Below are 17,735 nucleotides of genomic sequence, written 5' to 3' on the forward strand. Positions count from 1 at the left end.
TTACCATTTTGGAGGAAGTTGTAAGGGCTGTCATTTCTCTGTCAACATAAATGGTAAGATTTGATGCAGTTTTCATACACTTGTGTGAAAATCTCATACAAATCAATGCAGGTGGTTAAAATTTATAACCCCTGTATTGTGGGCACATAAAGTTTTTGTGAATTAGATTTTTGTGAATTAGACCGTTTATTTGGCTAACCCTCTCTCTAAGCTCTGAGGTCTTGCTCCCTGAGATCTTGCACAGGAGACAGCAGGGACTGAACTGGGAACCCTCTGGGTCTGAGTACATGCTGCATCCTGCTGATGACCTTTCTCTTGAGAAAAAAAGAAGATAAAAGCAAAACACCTGCTCAGGCTGCTATCTTGTGATATTGGAGCGCAATTAGAACTAAAAAGTAGATGATTAATTGGTGGAGGGGGATGCATTCTACAGTTTTTCACAAGACGAAGGCATCTAGTGCTGTCTGCGCCAGTGTTTCACAAAGAGCCGGTCATACTGAGACAGAGTTGTAAGAGGCTTTAGATACCCTGTTCATTGGAGTCATGTTTCTCACCCAAGCAGACCATTCCTTGGGAAGGGGCTGTGGCTCAGCGATAGAGCATCTGCTTGGCATGCAGAAGGTCCCAGGTTCAATCCCCGGCATATCCAGTTAAAGGGACTAGGCAGGTAGGTGATGTGAAAGACCCCTGCCTGAGACCCTGGAGAGCTGCTGCTGGTCTGAGTAGACAATACTGACTTTGATGGACCAAGGGTCTGATTCAGTATAAGGCAGCTTCAGGAAAGTGCTCCTTCCCTGGAGGTTTTTAAGCAGAGGCTAGATGGCCATCTGTCAGCAATGCTGATTCTGTGACCTTAGGCAGTTCATGTGAGGGAGGGCATCTTGGCCATCTTCTGGGCAAGGAGTAGGGGTCACTGGGGGTGTGAGGGGGAGGTAGTTGTGAATTTCCTGCATTGTGCAGGCGGTTGGCCTAGATGATCCTGGTGGTCCCTTCCAACTCTGGATCTATGATTCTGTGTGTTCATGTGTTCATGATCAGCCTCAAGGCCATTGCTTTATAGCTGGAGAACAGGTTAAATTAAGATTAGGGGAATTTTAAAGATGAATTAAAGAAGCACAAATACTTCTGTTATAATGTGACAGCAATAAGTACTTCCTTCTAGTTTTCGCTGTGCATATAGCCCTGACCAGGCTAGCCCCAGGTGAGCCTGATCTCGCCAGATCTCAGAAGCTAAGCAGGGTCAACCCTGGCAAGTATATGGATGGGAGACCTCCAAGGAATACCAGGGTCGTGACCTGGAGGCAGGCAATGGCAAACCACCTCTGAATGTCTCTTGCCTTGAAAACCCTACCAGGTGTCTCCTCAAGTCAGATGTGACTTGATGGCAAAAAAAACTTAAAAAAAGACAACCCCAGTTAGTAAGGCGCCTGAGCAGCATCAAGTGGAACTATAGGGGCAAATGATATCTTCCCATAATAGAGCTGGGAAGTTTCCTTTTGTAAGCAAGTAAACTTAATTGACATCTTTATGTATTTTGTATCTTTGCCTATTTGCTTATGACCAATTGGTCTGTGAGCATGAATGACGACTATTTTATAAACTAAAAAGGAATCTGAACCAGTAGGTGGATCTTGATGAATTGATTCCTACGTTGGTGCTGAAGTTTAAGAACAGGGTAGGACTAATTTGTTGTATTAAACTGTATATTCTACCTGGGGATTCATGAACTGTTGTGCAGGTGATGATTATGCTGGTTTAATCTTTAAAAAATCAGGTTATATTTTGAAGCTGGACATTTGATTGACACTTTGCCACTAAAAAGATCTCTTTTGCGTTCATATGATAGCCATAGAATAAATGCAATAATAAGCAATTATTTTCTTTTACTGAATTTATGTACTGTTCTGCTTGTGCAATTTTTCCATAATATGTTATATGTATGATAATACACTGTTAATGGGTTCAGTATTTACAAAATTTAATCTGATTTACAAATATGCTGCTAGTCCTATCATGACTTGAGACTATTTCTGTCCACGTAACACACTTTTTGGGGCTTAATATAAAGATTTCACTTTCTATTTTCAACTTCTTGTTTTTCCAACCTCTCAGATTATAAAACTTAGGATACAAATATTAAGGTGGCATAGGGTGCAGCAGTTTGCAGTACTGTCTTTCAAATTTTGGTAGTATACTTCTAGTATACTGATAGTTTTACTTACAGAAACTAAGGTATTTCTGTTGTGAAATTCCATAAATAGTACAATTTTATATGCTAACGAAGCTATAAATGATAACTTTTTTGTTTAAAGTCGTACAAGAAGCTTAAATTGGATTAGCAAGTATTGCATATTTTTAATCCACCCCCCTCCAAATTTCTTTTTTTTAAAATATGTTTTTATTATTTTTCAATAGTTACTATTCATCTCATTTGACAATACATCCTATATACCAAACTTTAAATCGATAAAAAATTTAAAAAAATTATTAGGTGTATGTCTTCAGTATTAAATATACTGTATTAATATTAAATATGTCCCCCCCCTTCAAAAAAACTGGGTAAAAAAAGATTTTCTGTAGTTTCAAAAAAATCCAGAATTTTTACTTCTGTAGTAAGAAATAGCAAGACTTCCTAGATTCAGTTGCCCAAAGCAACTGCTTCACGGTAAGGTCAGCTATACAAATGAGCCCTGAATGTTTGATTATTCAGTAACTAGTCTCATTCATTCCTCCTTGCTCAAGCAGGTGAATTTGAGGTGTCATTCTGAATCTTTAGTGCTGTGTGTCATGGTTAGTGGTCTTAAGCAAATGACTCTATCTTTCTTTTGGCCAGGTGTATCTTCTCCCATGGAGTTTAATACAAAGCAGCTGGAACAGGAACTTAACAATGTGAGGAGCATGAAGATAAAATTGGGTAATGACGTCGTTCCTTTTTGTGTGGCCTCCTGCAGGCACTGGTTTGTCAAGGAGCTTTCTTGGCATTGCTAGAAACATGTATGCACACATGTTGTTAAATGTTCTTAGTGAGAGGAGGTCTTGTTTATAAAATACGTGGAAAGATCTGCCTAAGTGTCTTCACAGGTTCAAAACGGAGTCTAGCAGCATCTGAGTGCAAGGATGTGTTACTGGCAACAGAGATCAAGTTAATTCATGCCATAGTATTCCCTATTAATATGTATGGGTGTGAAAGCTGGGACAATGAAGAAAGCTAATAGGAAGAAAGTAGATTCCTTTGAAATGTGGTGTTGGAGGAGGGTGTTACAGATACTGTGGACTGCCAAAAAAACAAATCCATGGGTTATAGATCAAATCAAGCCTGAGCTGACCCTAGAAGCTAAAATGACTAATCTGAAGCTGTTGTACTTTGGTCACATTATAAGAAGACAAGAGTCACTGGAAAAGACAATCATGCTTGGAAAAGTTGAAGGCAGCAGGGAAAGAGGAAGGCCCAACAAAAGATGGATTGACTCTATAAAGGAAGCCATGGCCCTCAGTTTGCATGACCTGAGCAAGGCTATTAAGGATAGGACGTTTTGGAGGACATTGATTCATAGGGTCGCCCTGAGTCAGAAGCGACTTGACGCCACTTAACACACACCCAGCAGCATCTGAAAGACGGCCAGAACTGCAGCTCACTAGCTCTGCTACTTCCCTGGAATTGTTCCTTCCTGTTCTTCATGGTGTCTGCATATCAGACCAGCGGGATCTCATGCCTCCGAAGGCTGTCTTTGGAAACTTTCAGAGTTAGAAGTGTTCAGCATGAGCAGCCCTCTCTCTCAGTGGCAAGCACCAGCTGCACATGCTCTGAATGAACTGAGCTGGACCTGTCAGCTTCAGGAATAATCGTTGGCAGTCTCAAGCTAATTTACAATTAAAGTTTTCACAAACGTACTGCGAAGTGAAGGAGCCGGACTTCAACGATGAAGCAGCATGGCTGCAGCACAGCAGGAATCTTTTAAATGCTCTTCTGCCTGTGGGGGAGATCTGCCTTCAGCAGGTGGGCATACTCTTTGCCTGTGTCTGCTGCGCTTAGGGGAGGAACATGAGGCGGATAGCTGCCAACACTGTTTTAGTTTCACCAAACAAACCAGATACAATGGATATTTTTGTCTAAAAATTGTATTGTGGGAGAAGACGCTCTTAGAGCAGATGATGCCCCTAAAACTACCAAAATGCATGTTCTCAGCCCTTGCAGGCTGTAACTCAACTCAGGAAGTACCCTTGACTTCGACAGCCAGGAATAAGACAGTGGCACGGAATTTACAAAGGTTGCCATACAATCTAATAAATCTAACACAGAAAACCAACAAATCCCCAAAACATAAAGAATAATCACTTTCACATTCACAAGAACCTAATAAGAAAAAGAGAAAAAGAAACCTGAGAACCTTGACAAAATAATGAATATTAATACTTCAGTAATACTTTCTCGCCCTGACCTGGATGGCCCAGGCAAGCCTGATCTCGTCAGATCTCAGAAGCTAAGCAGGGTCATCTCTGGTTAGTATTTGGATGGGGGACCACCAAGGAATACCAGGGTTGCTGTGCAGAGGAAGGCACTGGCAAACCACCTCTGTTAGTCTCTTGCCATGAAAACCCCAAAAGGGTTCGCCATAAGTCGGCTGCGACTTGATGGCACTTAAAAAAAAAAAAAACTTTCTCATTGGTTAAGGTCTTAATTAAGGAATCAGGGAGATTAGTTTCTATATCGGTTAGATTTGTATTCGGCTGGGCACAATTTTTTTTCAGGATTCTCATTAGTAGATACCTGGTTCTCCCCATTGCATGAGACTGTTGCACCAAGAGGGTGGATTATATGGTTTTTAAAAACTCTATTATGTATTCTGTATTTTAATAACATCTTATACTTATTAAAAATCATTCTTTGAATTTCAGAGGTTTTAAATGCTAGAACTCTTCTTTGTTGTAGAACGGAGCAAGGAAGAGGGTCAGTGGAGATCAAATCAATCCAGATTTGTGGTATCTGTAATAAAAAATTCAATTTTTAACACACCAGATGGACTTCCAGGAGGGACAATTCCTGCTTATAGGAAAAGCATGGACTGACACTTTATTGTCACATATCGATAATTCAATGTCTACATTTCGATTGCCAGCATTACATGGTTTATTTCCTGCTTTTTTCTTCAGAGAGGCGTATTGATTTACTAGTTCCCTTATACAAGTTGAGTGTAGTTCATCGATACTATCAGCCATTGACCTCAAAGCCCCCCAAAATGTTTTGGACCTTTTCAGAAATTAAAAGTGTTTCTGTTGCTAATAAGGTATATTCTGAGTTGCTGCTATTCACAGAGATAAGTAATGCTTTCAGAACAAGTACCCCAACAGGGCATAAGGGCTGATATTCCACAAGGACTGGGAAGCGCAGTCTTCCCGCCTCCATAGCTTGTGTTAGAATCTTCAGAAGTGCAGTTAGTGGAATCTGTCTCTGAAGGACAGATTGAGGACAGATTGTGGGTTTATCTGTTTAAGAAGCGGTGCAGCTCCCGTCTCAAGAGATAGGAACACTCAGAAGGTTTGTTCTCAGTTTCGAGGTGCAGATACCGATGCATACCGATGGGCGAATATTATATAGGGAGAGGTATAGATTTTTGGCACTGGGGCTGTTGCAACACAAGTACAGCGCCAGATGTAAAAGTGGGGTCAGGACCTAAGGCAAAGAGATGGCTTCGGTGATGTTCCTGGGAGCTGCCCCCTTTCAGTTTGCAGGTGGTGGACAGAGCATTTGAATTGTTCCCCTGCATAAAATATTTCCTTCGTGTACAAAGCTAGCATGTTGGGAAGAATGCGTCAGAGACGTGAGTCCAAAGGCTACGGAGTTATCCATCCTTAAGCTGCGTCTGGCGATGCTTAGGGGCAATTTAGGGGTCTACACATGTATGAGAGAGCAATCCATACTCTTGATCTTTCTAGGCCAGGATTAGTGATCTGTAAGCCTTTCCAGAAGCTGCTTGTAGATCAGAAAGTTGACCTAGGGCAGTGACCCCCTCCAGTGTGATGCATGTGGGGCATTTCCTTATGTCCCTTTGCTTCTTCCTGCTAAGAACCAGTCTGGGTTTCCTCTACTTTATTGGAGTAGGGGCTGCATCTGAAGACCCCAGGAAGCATCACCTCTGTGTCTGTCTGGGGCACCCATTTGGAAACAGCGGCCTCCATTATAGGAGGATGCTTGACCTAAAATCTCCCAACATTTTGTGGTTGGCCCCCATGGGAGCCATCTTATTGTGCCCATTACCTGAATTCCCAGAATTCCCAGCGTACCCACATGTTCAAAACCTGGGTTTTCCACAGTGGCTTATACCATTTTTTGTTTACTTTCAGCACACTGCGAATGAGATTATTAGAGAGTTTCTAGTTTTCAGAATAGAAAGACTGTGTTCATCTCGGGGGACCTTAAGGTTGTAACTGTACCTGTTTTTCTCCCGAAAGAGCGGCGGAAAAAGGCTTCTGCGTGGGAGAGGAATCTTGTGTATCCAGCTGTAATGATACTACTGCTAATTGAAACGGTAAGTTTCAATTTCCTTCCATGCTTAAAACCCATCTGTCCCTTTGAGGTTAGTGATCTTTCATGTATGTGTGAGAGCCGAACAGCAGAAATACAAGGAATTCTTCTCTTTCTTTCTCTTCCTATACTGTTAGCTGTGGCTTTTGTTGCCCCGGTAGAGAATTTAGCTGTTAATCCACAAAATGCTCGCCAACGTGAAATACAGCAAATATATTGAAATGTTCATTGACGTAAGGATATTTCTTCTTTTTTTCCGCAGGCCATCTCAGTCCTCTTAGTTGCTTGCAATATTGTTCGTCTGCTGGTGGATGAAACTGCAATGCCAAAGGGATCAAGGGTAAAATATTCTTTTGTAATGTTTACCAGTGTGAAAGATGGGTGTTTTTAGAAAATGTATGTGCTGCCTTTCCATAGACCTCGGTGAAGCTCACGAAGTGAAGCAGTAAAATAAAATCAGAAAACCACCCCATAAAAATAAGCCAGGACATAAAACCTTGTAAAACAAATTTCATCTCCTTAAAATGATATTCATTAGAATTCTTGGGTTAGAAGCAGACAACCAAACAGCTAAAATGATTAATACTCTCAGTTAAAATTCTGGATAAAAAGAAACATTTTGGCCTAAAGAAGTAGATTCCAAGAGAGTCTTGAGGGGTGGATGGTGTGCCAGATATGAGGCACCAGCACTGGAAAGGACATGTCTCTGGTTGCTACCCTTCTCACTTCTGCAGGTGGGCCACAGAGAGCAGGAGTTGGGAAACAGATCTTAACTGAGCTGAACAGCGTGGAAGGATGTGGTCCTTCAAATACCCTGCTCCCGAGCCATTTAGAGCCTTAAAGGCAAGAATTTACACTTTGAATTGTGCCTGGAAACAACCAGTGCAGGCGTTGAAAACAGTCCTCAGTGATAGCCTGGGCGTCACCATTCAGACGAACGGAATTGTCCGTACAAGTTTTCAAAGGCAGCCCCATGTAAAAAGTTCATTACAGTAACGTAACCTGGATGTAATCAGACCATGGGCCACCACTGCTGGAATGTGCATTTTGAATGACCGTAGCTGAAGGTGGCCAAAGGCCACAAAGGAGAGACTCCACACGTTGGGCTGGGACCCAAACAGCATCTGCACATGATTAGCCTGCTTCTTCATCAGGAAGGCTGCAGGCCCCTCCAGAAGCAGCTGACTTGGTCCTCGACCAGCTTTTCCATTGACCAACAGCCCCTCGATCTTATCCAGATTGTTAAAATTGAGTTCTGCGTGATCTTGGTAGCAGTGGAGCTGCAACCCTTTTTTGCACACCTGTTTTCAATTTATGTGATGTATCCCAATGTGTCAGGCGCGTGCACATTATTTTTCATCATTTGTATGCTTTTTTGTCATCATGCACTCATCCAGAGCCAAGATTGGGCGGCCTCTAGTGCGAAAAAGGTGTGTCTGCCTAATGAATTGTTGGCTTGCAGAATGTGCCTCTTGATTCTATAACCAGGGACGCATCACATATAAACGCTTGTCTTGGTGTAAGATGTTGGGGTGGGCGCAGCTCCAAGCCTTTGGAACACAGAACTTTCCTGACTAAAGTCACAGGAAACATTCAGGGACCATAATGGAAGAAACCAGGGTGGATTCAATTCTGTTTTTCCATGGGTGCAAGGACATTCTTGGCACCCCTTTCCTATGGCAGCTTGAAATGGCCCCTGAAATCCTGCTCTAGGGGATGGGAGAGCAGGATTCCGGAGGGCATTTTGGGCCACTGACAGAGAGAAGCGCTGCTAAAGTCACGCTTCATGGACAGAAGTCCGTGTGCCTGTGGAAATGTTGCGGTGCACCCAACTCCACACGTACAGCAGTCAGCAGCAGGCCCAGCTGGATCTTTGCTAGATGTGTCTGTAACAGTTACTGCATGAACATCAAGATTATTCAAGATTATTCTGGCTGTGTAATATTGTTGAACTCTTTGTTAGACTTGGGCTGTTAGAAAGGAGAGTGCGTATTCCAAATTATTGTGGCAGTAGCCAAAGTCATTTGTGCTTATTGGTGGATGCTAATATATTAAAAAGGTAAAGGTCCCCTTTGCAAGCACCCGGTCATTCCTGACCCATGGGGTGACGTCACATCCCGATGTTTACTAGGCAGACTTTGTTTACAGGGTGGTTTGCCAGTGCCTTCCCCAGTCATCTTCCCTTTACCCCCAGCAAGCTGGGTACTCATTTTATTGACCTCGGAAGGATGGAAGGCTGAGTCAGCCTTGAGCCGGCTACCTGAAACCAACTTCCGCTGGGATCGAACTCAGGTCGTGAGCAGAGCTTGGACTGCAGTACTGCAGCTTACCACTCTGCGCCACGGGGCTGTGCTAATATATTGCCGTAACATTTTAAATATAAATCAGATGGGTCAAAATAAGAAGAATATTCTGCTTTCCTATGGAATGTCCAACTTTATTTGTAACCTTAATAATGTTCAATCTGCTAAACATAAAAATCATCAGAGGAAAAACTTCATCAGAACAAATCATTTGTAGGACTTCTATACACCGCTTAACGTTTTGGTACATGGAAGAAATTACTGTTCTCTGTGCAGTGCACTATTAAATGAAGTGAAGATACAAAGCCTGTTCAAAACATTTCTTGCAGGGGTCTGGCATAGGAAATGCCTCTCTGTCCACATTTGGTTTTGTGGGAGCAGCTCTGGAGATAATATTGATTTTGTATCCTTTTTAAAGCAGTCGGAAGTTGTGATTTTAAATTTTGGTTTTATGTGCTGTATGTAATCTATTTTATGTATTTTATTAATATTGTAAACTTCTTTGAGCTCCATAAGGAAGAAAGGCAGCTAATAAATACTCTAAATAAAGTAAATAAAGGTTCTGTCTAATTTTCTACTACTAGCTGTTCCCAGGCACTTGAAAGTGGGGGCAGTGGTTTCCCCCTCCCAATGTGGGTGCTTCAGAATTCTGACAAACAGCAGCTTGCATTCTTTGGAGGTACTTTGTTTTCCTTGATTCTCACAGCTATCTTATGGTCTCCTCTGTCGTCGGCTTCTACAGTCTGCGTTTTTTTGGAGATTTCACTCCCAGAAAGGATGACACAACCATGACGAAGGTGAGGTGCAGCAAAGTCTGAGGTGGTCACATCTCCTTCTTCCTTCTACCATTTTGCCACCCGAGACAAACCGACTTTCTTGCAGTCGCTTTAAATAGCTCATTTGTGGCAATTCGGGTTTTGTGAGCTGGGTAAACAAAAGGGAAGATTTTCAGACTGCTGAAGTGGGGAGAAGGAAGGCCTGGTTGGTTTTGGGTGGCTTTCCATTCATTGACTTGTAAAAAGCCTAGAATGGCAAAGCTTGTAGCTAGCCAGTGAGGGAGTTCTTCCCCACCACCCCCAGGAAACTGTCGCTAATGAGTAACTTTGATTGTGCTAACCATGGTTTTAGGGGCTTGTTTGAAATGTGAAGGATTTTGTTACTTCCAGTGATGGCAGGCAAATTCATTCAATTTGAGTAACTAACAAAGGAATAGTTCTTCTTGGAAATCTTCTTTACTGCAGGGCTGCTGTGATTTTCCAGAACTTTAGACCAACTTTAGAACAAGTGCTGAGATGTTTTTCTCGCTCTCCCATAATACTAGAACGCGAGGTCATCTGTTGAAGCTGGAGGGTGACAGATTCAAAACAGATAAAAGGAATTTTTTTTTCACACAGCGCATAGTTAAATTGTGGAACTCCCTGCCCCAGGATGTTGTGATGGCTGCCAACTTGGAGGGCTTTAAGAAGGGAGTGGACATATTCATGGGGGAAAGGGGTATTCATGGCTATTAGTTAAAATGGATACTAGTCATGCTGCATACCTATTCTCTCTAGTATCAGAGGAGCATGCCTATTATATTAGGTGCTGTGGAACCCAGGCAGGATGGTGCTGCTGCAGTTGTCTTGTTTGTGGCTTCCTAGAGGCACCTGGTTGGCCACTGTGTGAACAGCCTGCTGGACTTGATGGACCTTGGTCTGATCCAGCAGGGGCTTTCTTATTTTCTTATGTACACTAAAAAAGTGTACATTTCCCATAAATGGAATCAAAAACAAAATAAATATATCACTCCCTGGATAAAGCAGCTAAAGGCGCTTTCTGAGAAGCAGATACTGCATTATCTGCTGTCAAATAGATCGGTCAATTGTGTGAGAAATGTGGCAACTTTTTCTAGTGTCAAGGAAAAACTAAATTTATTTTCTCCTTTTTAAAGTGTGAAGTGGTTGATGGCATAGCCAGTGGCTGTTAAATCTAGGGAAAGGAAGGAATCAAAAGAACCAAGTAGCTAACTTACTAATTTTTGAGATAGTTCCCCTTCCCCCCCCCCCCAAAAAAAGGCTTTCTTCTCCCTACTCAAAGAAGGATGGGCAGAGGGTTTGCTTTCATCTTGTCAGGGATTTGTGGAAGTGGGAAAGTAAACAGTGGTATAGAAGATCCTTCATTAAAATCTGTTGGGTAGTCCCATTGTTTGCTCAGCCCTTTCATGTACAGCATTTTGGAAATGTTTGGGAGGAAGGAAGGCGGGGAAAACAGAAATTGTAAAATAATGACATCAACTTGGAAAGTTTTGTGGCTCATTTATGCCTTCGCTTGTTTGGACGAAAAGTCCTCGGAATATTTCCCCCCCTTTAATGGAATCTTGCTCAGGCTCTGGGAAAACTTTACAGTGGTATTGAGGTAGGCCTCTTGTGCAAGCGTTTGTGAAGGGAGTGGAAGGTGTGCAAGAGCAAAGGTTAGGGAAGGGCAGCTATTTGACTATGACAGTGGTACCCGAACTTTTCGGGCCACCGCCCCCTTGGTTCCACAAACTCCACCCCAGCGCCCCCTACCCTGTCCTATAAAAAGCATTATTCAAAATAGGGGTTTGCATGACTTGCTAAAGAAGACAATAACAATAAAATTTCAAAACAGTATCAATTAATTGCACATCTATTCAAAATCAAATTTAAACTTTTTAGTTGAAATTTATTCGACAAAACTGATGAACTTGATCCAGTGGTACCAGCTCTTCAAAGTCTGGAACATTTTTTTGATGGTTTCCTCCAAATTTGCCATCATGGTGCCACAGCTTGATCTATTGTGAATTAGTGAACAACACAATTGAAGGGGCCCACCTCTAGCGCCCCCTGCTGCCCCCTTGGCTCTTAGTGCCCCCCTAGGTAATCCCCCCCCAGGGAGTGGTACTGCCCTCTTTGGGAACCACTGGTCTATGACTCGGTGATGCTAGAGAGGCAATCTTGCAGAAGTCATCCATTGACCATGTGGAACATAACTTGCTGAGCAGCCCTGGAAGGGTATGGTCAAGTATGTGAGCAGGTGGTTCCTGGACTGGCCCCCAAACACTATAAAGTGTGTTTGGGTCCACTGCCCTTCAGTGATGCCCAAAGAAGATGCTCATTGCTGCTTTTTGGCATCCTTCTTTTATAATGGAGTGTTACTGTGGGATCAAACCTGATGGCACGGCTGACCTGCTGTTCGTTGCCTTGTAGAGACCAAAGGCCTTCCAGTTGTTGGGACATTGTACTGTTGTCATTCCAGATGAAACACAGTTGTGAGCTTTAACCCAGCCGGTAGGGGACAAATCCTATACAAAGTATGACCCAGTTGCTAGGCTTATACAGCAGTTGTTCATAAAAGCGTCTGTGAAACTGATTCAGAGCAATTTGGGGGTATGTGAGAGTGAGAAAGAGTATAAAGTATAGAATATTCCAGCTAGAAGTCCCCGTGGCTTATTGAGAACTTTTAGAGGCAGCTGGCTTTTGAGAGTGCTAGGCTTAACATGCTGCCAGTGGAAGTAAGAGGCCTTGTGCCTTTGGAATGGGCAAATTTGGGAGGGGCCCTAGCTCAGTGGTAAAGCATCTGTTTGACAAGCAGAAGGTCCCAGATTCAATCCCCAGCATCTCCAGTTAAAGAGACTATGCAAGTAGGTTATGTGAAAGACCTCTGCTTGAAACCCTGGAGAGCCGCTGCCGGTCTGAGTAGACAATACTGACTTTGATGGACCAAGGGTCTGATTCAGTATATGGCAGCTTCATGTGACCATGTGGCAGGCTATGAAATGCAATCAGGTCAGCAAAACTGCTCCACTTACCAAGCTTAAAGATTGCTTTTAAAAGCTAAGTGATGTTGCTTTTAATTGAGATAGCATATTGATGACAGCCTTTTAATTGAGATAGCATATTGATGACAGCCTTTTTTTTGTCCAAACAGATAATTGGAAACTGTGTTTCCATCCTAGTCCTCAGTTCGGCATTGCCAGTTATGTCAAGAACCCTGGGTGAGTTTTTGTTTCATTTTGTTTTTAAATGAAATGTTTGTCACTGCTAGAGGATGGGGAACTATATGATGTGAGTACCTCAGACAGCTGAGTACCTCTGTGTACAGAAATGTATTGGAGCTTAAGCCAGTGCCGGTCCTGGCCATTCTTCCCACGTCACTACTGTACTCTGTGTAACTCTGCTGTGGTCCCTAAAAATACTGGCTGCTCTCTGTCCTGGCGGAACTGTTGTACTGGGTGTGGGGATGAGCCTGGGAAAATCCAGCAGATTAGCAGGGCTTGCTTTTGCCTATCCCCAGTCTTCTCCAGTCTCAAACCTGGACAGGTGTGTACAACTGGAAATGGACTTCTCAGCTCAAATTGTTTAAGGCTTTCCTGGGCGAAACCATCACTTTTAATTGAGCACAGAAACCGCTTGTGAGTCAGTGTAGCTGGTAAAGCAACGGTGCAGTGTTTTCTTTCTAGAAGAAGAAGAGTTAGTTTTTATATGCCGACTTTCTCTACCACTTAAGGAAGAATCAAATCGGCTTACAATCACCTTCCCTCCCCCACCCCACAACAGACACCCTGTGAGGTAGGTGGGGCTGAGAGAGTGTGAGTCCACCGCTCCAAACCACCGCTCTTAACCACTACACCACGCTGGCTCTCGTAACCTCCTATTAACTTCCTGGCCACTTTGTTGTCCTCCAGTTGAAGTTTCCCATCTGTCTTCAAGTATAGGCTAGCACTGAGCATCCTACAGTGGCCCAGTCAGGGTGGTGTTACCAAGGCGTGTGAAACCACAACCAGGTCTGTTTTCTTCAGAGTGAGTCTGGCTAGTGGACAAGCATGAGCTGGTGTAAGACACTCCTGGCTGTCTATCATCTACTTGTCCAAGTGATGAATCCAGAAATGCTGCCAGCGTGAACCTTCAGAGGGACCACAACACCATTCAGAACAGGTTGCATATTCTCAGGTTAGCTTTCCTCCCACTGGTTCCATCTTGGTTGGCTTAAGTTTATTTGTCCACCCTTGCACTGATTCTAGACAGTAGTTCAGGATTACCACCATTACCATGTCCTTATGGTTAGATGGAAGGGTGGGGGAATCATCAAGTGCAGTGATGGCACCTCATGCCATATCTTCAGATGACCTCTCTGAAGATCTCTGGTAGAGGTTAGACAACATTGAAGACGAGAGACCCCTGTGGTATCCCAAAGGCCAGGGGACAGAACTTTCCATAGCTACTTGTGATTTGCCCAGTAGGAAAGAATACAATTGCTGTAAAAGAGTTCTTTAAACCCGGGCTGGCCAGGTGGCCCAGGATATTATGGTTGATGCTGAAAGCTACTGAGAACTTGTCAGTTGACCAGAAAAGGCCATGATGCAGCGTGACCAAGTTGGTTTTGGTCAGTTATGTGGACCAGAACCCAAATCGAAAGGGATCAGATTAATTGGTTTTATCCGAAAACACCTGGAGTTGAGACATCACCATTCTTTGGAGTGCTCTGCTTGAGAATTGTAATATTGGAACTGGTTGGTAATATTGAAAAAAAAAAAAAAACAGCTGTGACCATACATCAAAATTAATATATTTGATGTGTAAATATAAAGCTGCCTTGTGTCTAATGACTCATACTGTGGATACACTTGCTGGGACTAGTTAGTAAAGACCAGAAAATAAATGCAAATGAAAGAACTGTTTGTGTAAACAGCTGACCTCTTCACAAAAGTAATTTGTGAAGTCTCTTTATTTTAGCACAATTGTGTTGCAGTCCTGTGGCCAATTAATTACTCCAGTCTAAGCTCATTGATTTCAGTGGGCCTAAATTACAGTAACTGCATAGGATTGGGCTGTTAACTTTGTGGTATACATTTTAATGCAAACATAAAGAAAATGTAGACGTCCCTTTTGCTAGACGTAACATTCTAACATTGTGAACTCTGTTTCTTAACACACTGGTGCTAAGCTGTTGTGAGAAACCTAGACAGGATCCATGATGAAAGAAAGGGAGAATAATTTTTAGAAAGTGTCCATGATGTGCGCAGTCATCATTGTGCAAAAAAACAAAACAAAAAAACCCCACCCAAATTAATGGACAGACTCAATAGTTCCCCCCCTCCAAGGCCCTCAAACGAAATTCCTAAATCGTTTGCTATAGAGATAAAGGGAGGACAAAAACAGAAAAGATGAACGGTTAAAACATTGCTAACAAATGCGCAGACACAGCTGTCTAAACAGGATTAATAGAGTGTGTTCGGGTACAGTGAGTCATGTGGCGCTTTGCAAAATGTCAACATGCCCCCACATTACATGATATGCCCAGTGGCACTGGATGGATGAAAAGAAAGAAAGAAAGAAGTTAAACAGATTCATGGGAGCTTTTCACGGCGTTTTTCACAGGCTTGCAGACAGTAAAAGGAGCAGAGCTGCTGCTGTGATGAGGAAAAGATCGAGCCGATTCATCTGTTTTAAAACTTGCCTCAGTTTCTTTGAATGCACGATGACGCACCGGCGTTGCAGCACCGTGTCAAATGCTTAGGCGGCTGACGTCGTGCTGCTTTTGGAAATGGCTTCGTTGGACTCTCAGGCAGATGCGCAGCACAGGTTTCCTGAGCCTGCTTTTTGCTCTGACTTAGCACGGAGCATTGCGTCACTGATCCGCACAAAATAAAGAAAGATCAGGAACCCGGTGCTGTAGCAAATTGCTCTTTTCTTGTGTGCATGCAGTACAGCTTCAAAATACTGAGCTTACAGGTAGAACCAGCTGGATATTATGAAAAAGGTACCGGCTGGATTTTAGGGAAAAAATGTTTACAGTAAGAGTTGTTTGACAGTGTAATCAGCTACCCAGGGAGGTGGTGAGCTCCCCCTCACTGGCAGTCTTTAAGCAGAGGCTGGACAAGCACTTGTCAGGGATGCTCTAGGCTGATCCTGCATTGAGCAGAGGGTTGGACTAGATGCCCTGTATGGCCCCTTCCAACTCTATGATTCTATAATCTTTAACCAGTCAGTCCTCCAGTTTTCTTAAGAGCTATATGACATTTTTTTGGTAACCTGCTTATCCATTCAGCTTCCAAAATAGTGGATTGCATTATGGAAGGGTGATTATAATGTGTGTAAAATGTCACACACAAAGTACTTAAAGGAGATGGTTTTCATATTAGTGCGGACACCTTCTGAATGAGTTACATTTCTTCCCTTCCCCCACAGGCATTACCAGATTCGATCTCCTTGGAGACTTTGGAAGGTTTAACTGGTTAGGAAACTTCTACATTGTGTTATCCTACAATCTGCTTTTTGCCATTATGACAACCTTGTGTCTCGTCAGAAAGTTCACCTCTGCTGTTAGAGAAGAGCTCTTGAAAGCACTAGGTAATGCATGTTCTTTTCCTTCTGAAATAGTCATATTGTACATGCTTTAGCTTCAAACTCCCACTCAAAATAGAAGGACTGTTGAAATGATACTAGGGAGAATAACCGGTGAGGGTCTTTTTGTGCGGAAAGGTATAAATTTAAACAAGAGCAACCACTTCTGCCTACCTGGTATGCTACAACATAGTAGTTTATTTATTTATTATCTTATATCCCGCCCTTGTAACGGCCTTTTTTTCCTATTAGAGAATTCATGTGCATAAGATTTGGGCCTAAGTTTTGTAACTTCATAAGATTATCAGTTATGCCCATTTGCAGTGGATTGCTTTGGATCATGGGCAAAAAAGCAGATGCTGGGAAGTTCAGGGAAAGGAATTCAGAGCTTGCAGAAATGTAGCATCTTTACATTTGGAAAAGCACGTGCTAGCACAAGTCGAATGCTCAGTGATTGCACCAGGGCTCCATGTTAGGGAAAATGCACATAGCGCCCCTCCCCATACCGACGAGTACAGATGACAGCAAAATATTGTGACCACATCATTGGAGAGGAGAGGAGGAAGGAAGCACAACACCACAATGTCACATTGTGGGTAAGTCCCATGAGACATCAGAAGGGGAGTTAGGTATTGCGTTGCTGCTTTTCGGCACACAAATTTGGTCTTTAGGAAAAAGTAGTGCTTTTAAAAATAAAGTTCTCACAGGCACAAATCCTCAGTGGTTTATGGTTAACAATGTCTACTGTATTTTGTAACTTCTGCTCATTGGAAATGGAAGAGAAATTTGCATTGACTTTCCTGTCCTGTGATATTTTTCAGGTTTAGACAAACTTCACCTCTCACATGATGCAAGAGAGTCCGAGGCAGCAAAGACCTCTTCAAACGGGCACCAGAAAACACTGTGAAAAGCAGTTAGGGGAGCTGAGCCCTTTGACTTCATGACATTCCTGTCGCTTCATCACACTTGGTTTTTTTTTTATTGCTTTTGTTTGTATGTTGGGTCTAAGTTGATAAAAATGAATCGAGAGAGCTGGATGCATCAGACTGCGCTTGTTTCTCGCTGGGATGGGTCTACCTTAATTACTGAGTCAGCTGGTGCAGAGAGATGTGGAAACTGAAGAAAACGGCATTCCTCTTTGGACAGATCTCCGTGTTGTCTTGTTAGCAGACCAGGCAAAGAATCTTCTGTGCGTAAATACATTGCCGAAGAGCAAGGCCAGGTCTGTTGGAAGTGAGATCTAAGGTGAACCTTGTCATTTGCCAGCGGCAAGACTTCCATCAAAGCTGCTGTCTTGCCATTAATCGCGGAAACCTGTGGGCAGAAAGGTCCAGGATCGACGCACGAACCTGATCAGTTTGCACGGTTGTGCTGAAGATACCAGCAGCTCTTAGTTTGTAAATGCCCTGCAGTTATCCCTAAACAGGACTTCTTTCCCAGCTAGTGAGCCACTCTATAAGTCAACTCTCATACCACAATGCTAAATCTGAGCCTAGAGAACAGAGGATAATTTGGTCGATCTGCAATCACTGTGGATAAGGGACCTGTTAGCAACATGGCAGTCAC

The 17,735-nt window shown here is 42.9% G+C and overlaps 1 protein-coding gene across 1 annotated transcript in view; it reads left to right on the plus strand.

The window, feature by feature from the left end:
• Nucleotides 1-17,243, plus strand: part of LMBR1 (limb development membrane protein 1) — a 76,614-nt gene extending 59,371 nt beyond the window's left edge. Inside the window, exons 10-17 of the mRNA XM_056857648.1 lie at nucleotides 2,834-2,914; nucleotides 6,451-6,527; nucleotides 6,786-6,863; nucleotides 9,156-9,229; nucleotides 9,533-9,623; nucleotides 12,754-12,820; nucleotides 16,014-16,175; nucleotides 16,991-17,243. Of these exons, the coding sequence (XP_056713626.1) occupies nucleotides 2,834-2,914; nucleotides 6,451-6,527; nucleotides 6,786-6,863; nucleotides 9,156-9,229; nucleotides 9,533-9,623; nucleotides 12,754-12,820; nucleotides 16,014-16,175; nucleotides 16,991-17,076 (716 nt within the window). The 3' untranslated portion in view covers nucleotides 17,077-17,243. The remainder of the gene's footprint in view (nucleotides 1-2,833; nucleotides 2,915-6,450; nucleotides 6,528-6,785; nucleotides 6,864-9,155; nucleotides 9,230-9,532; nucleotides 9,624-12,753; nucleotides 12,821-16,013; nucleotides 16,176-16,990) is intronic.
• Nucleotides 17,244-17,735: the final 492 nt, after the last annotated feature.

Source organism: Euleptes europaea, chromosome 11 (assembly GCF_029931775.1).
Source record: "Euleptes europaea isolate rEulEur1 chromosome 11, rEulEur1.hap1, whole genome shotgun sequence".
NCBI classification, from domain to species: Eukaryota; Metazoa; Chordata; class Lepidosauria; order Squamata; family Sphaerodactylidae; genus Euleptes; species Euleptes europaea.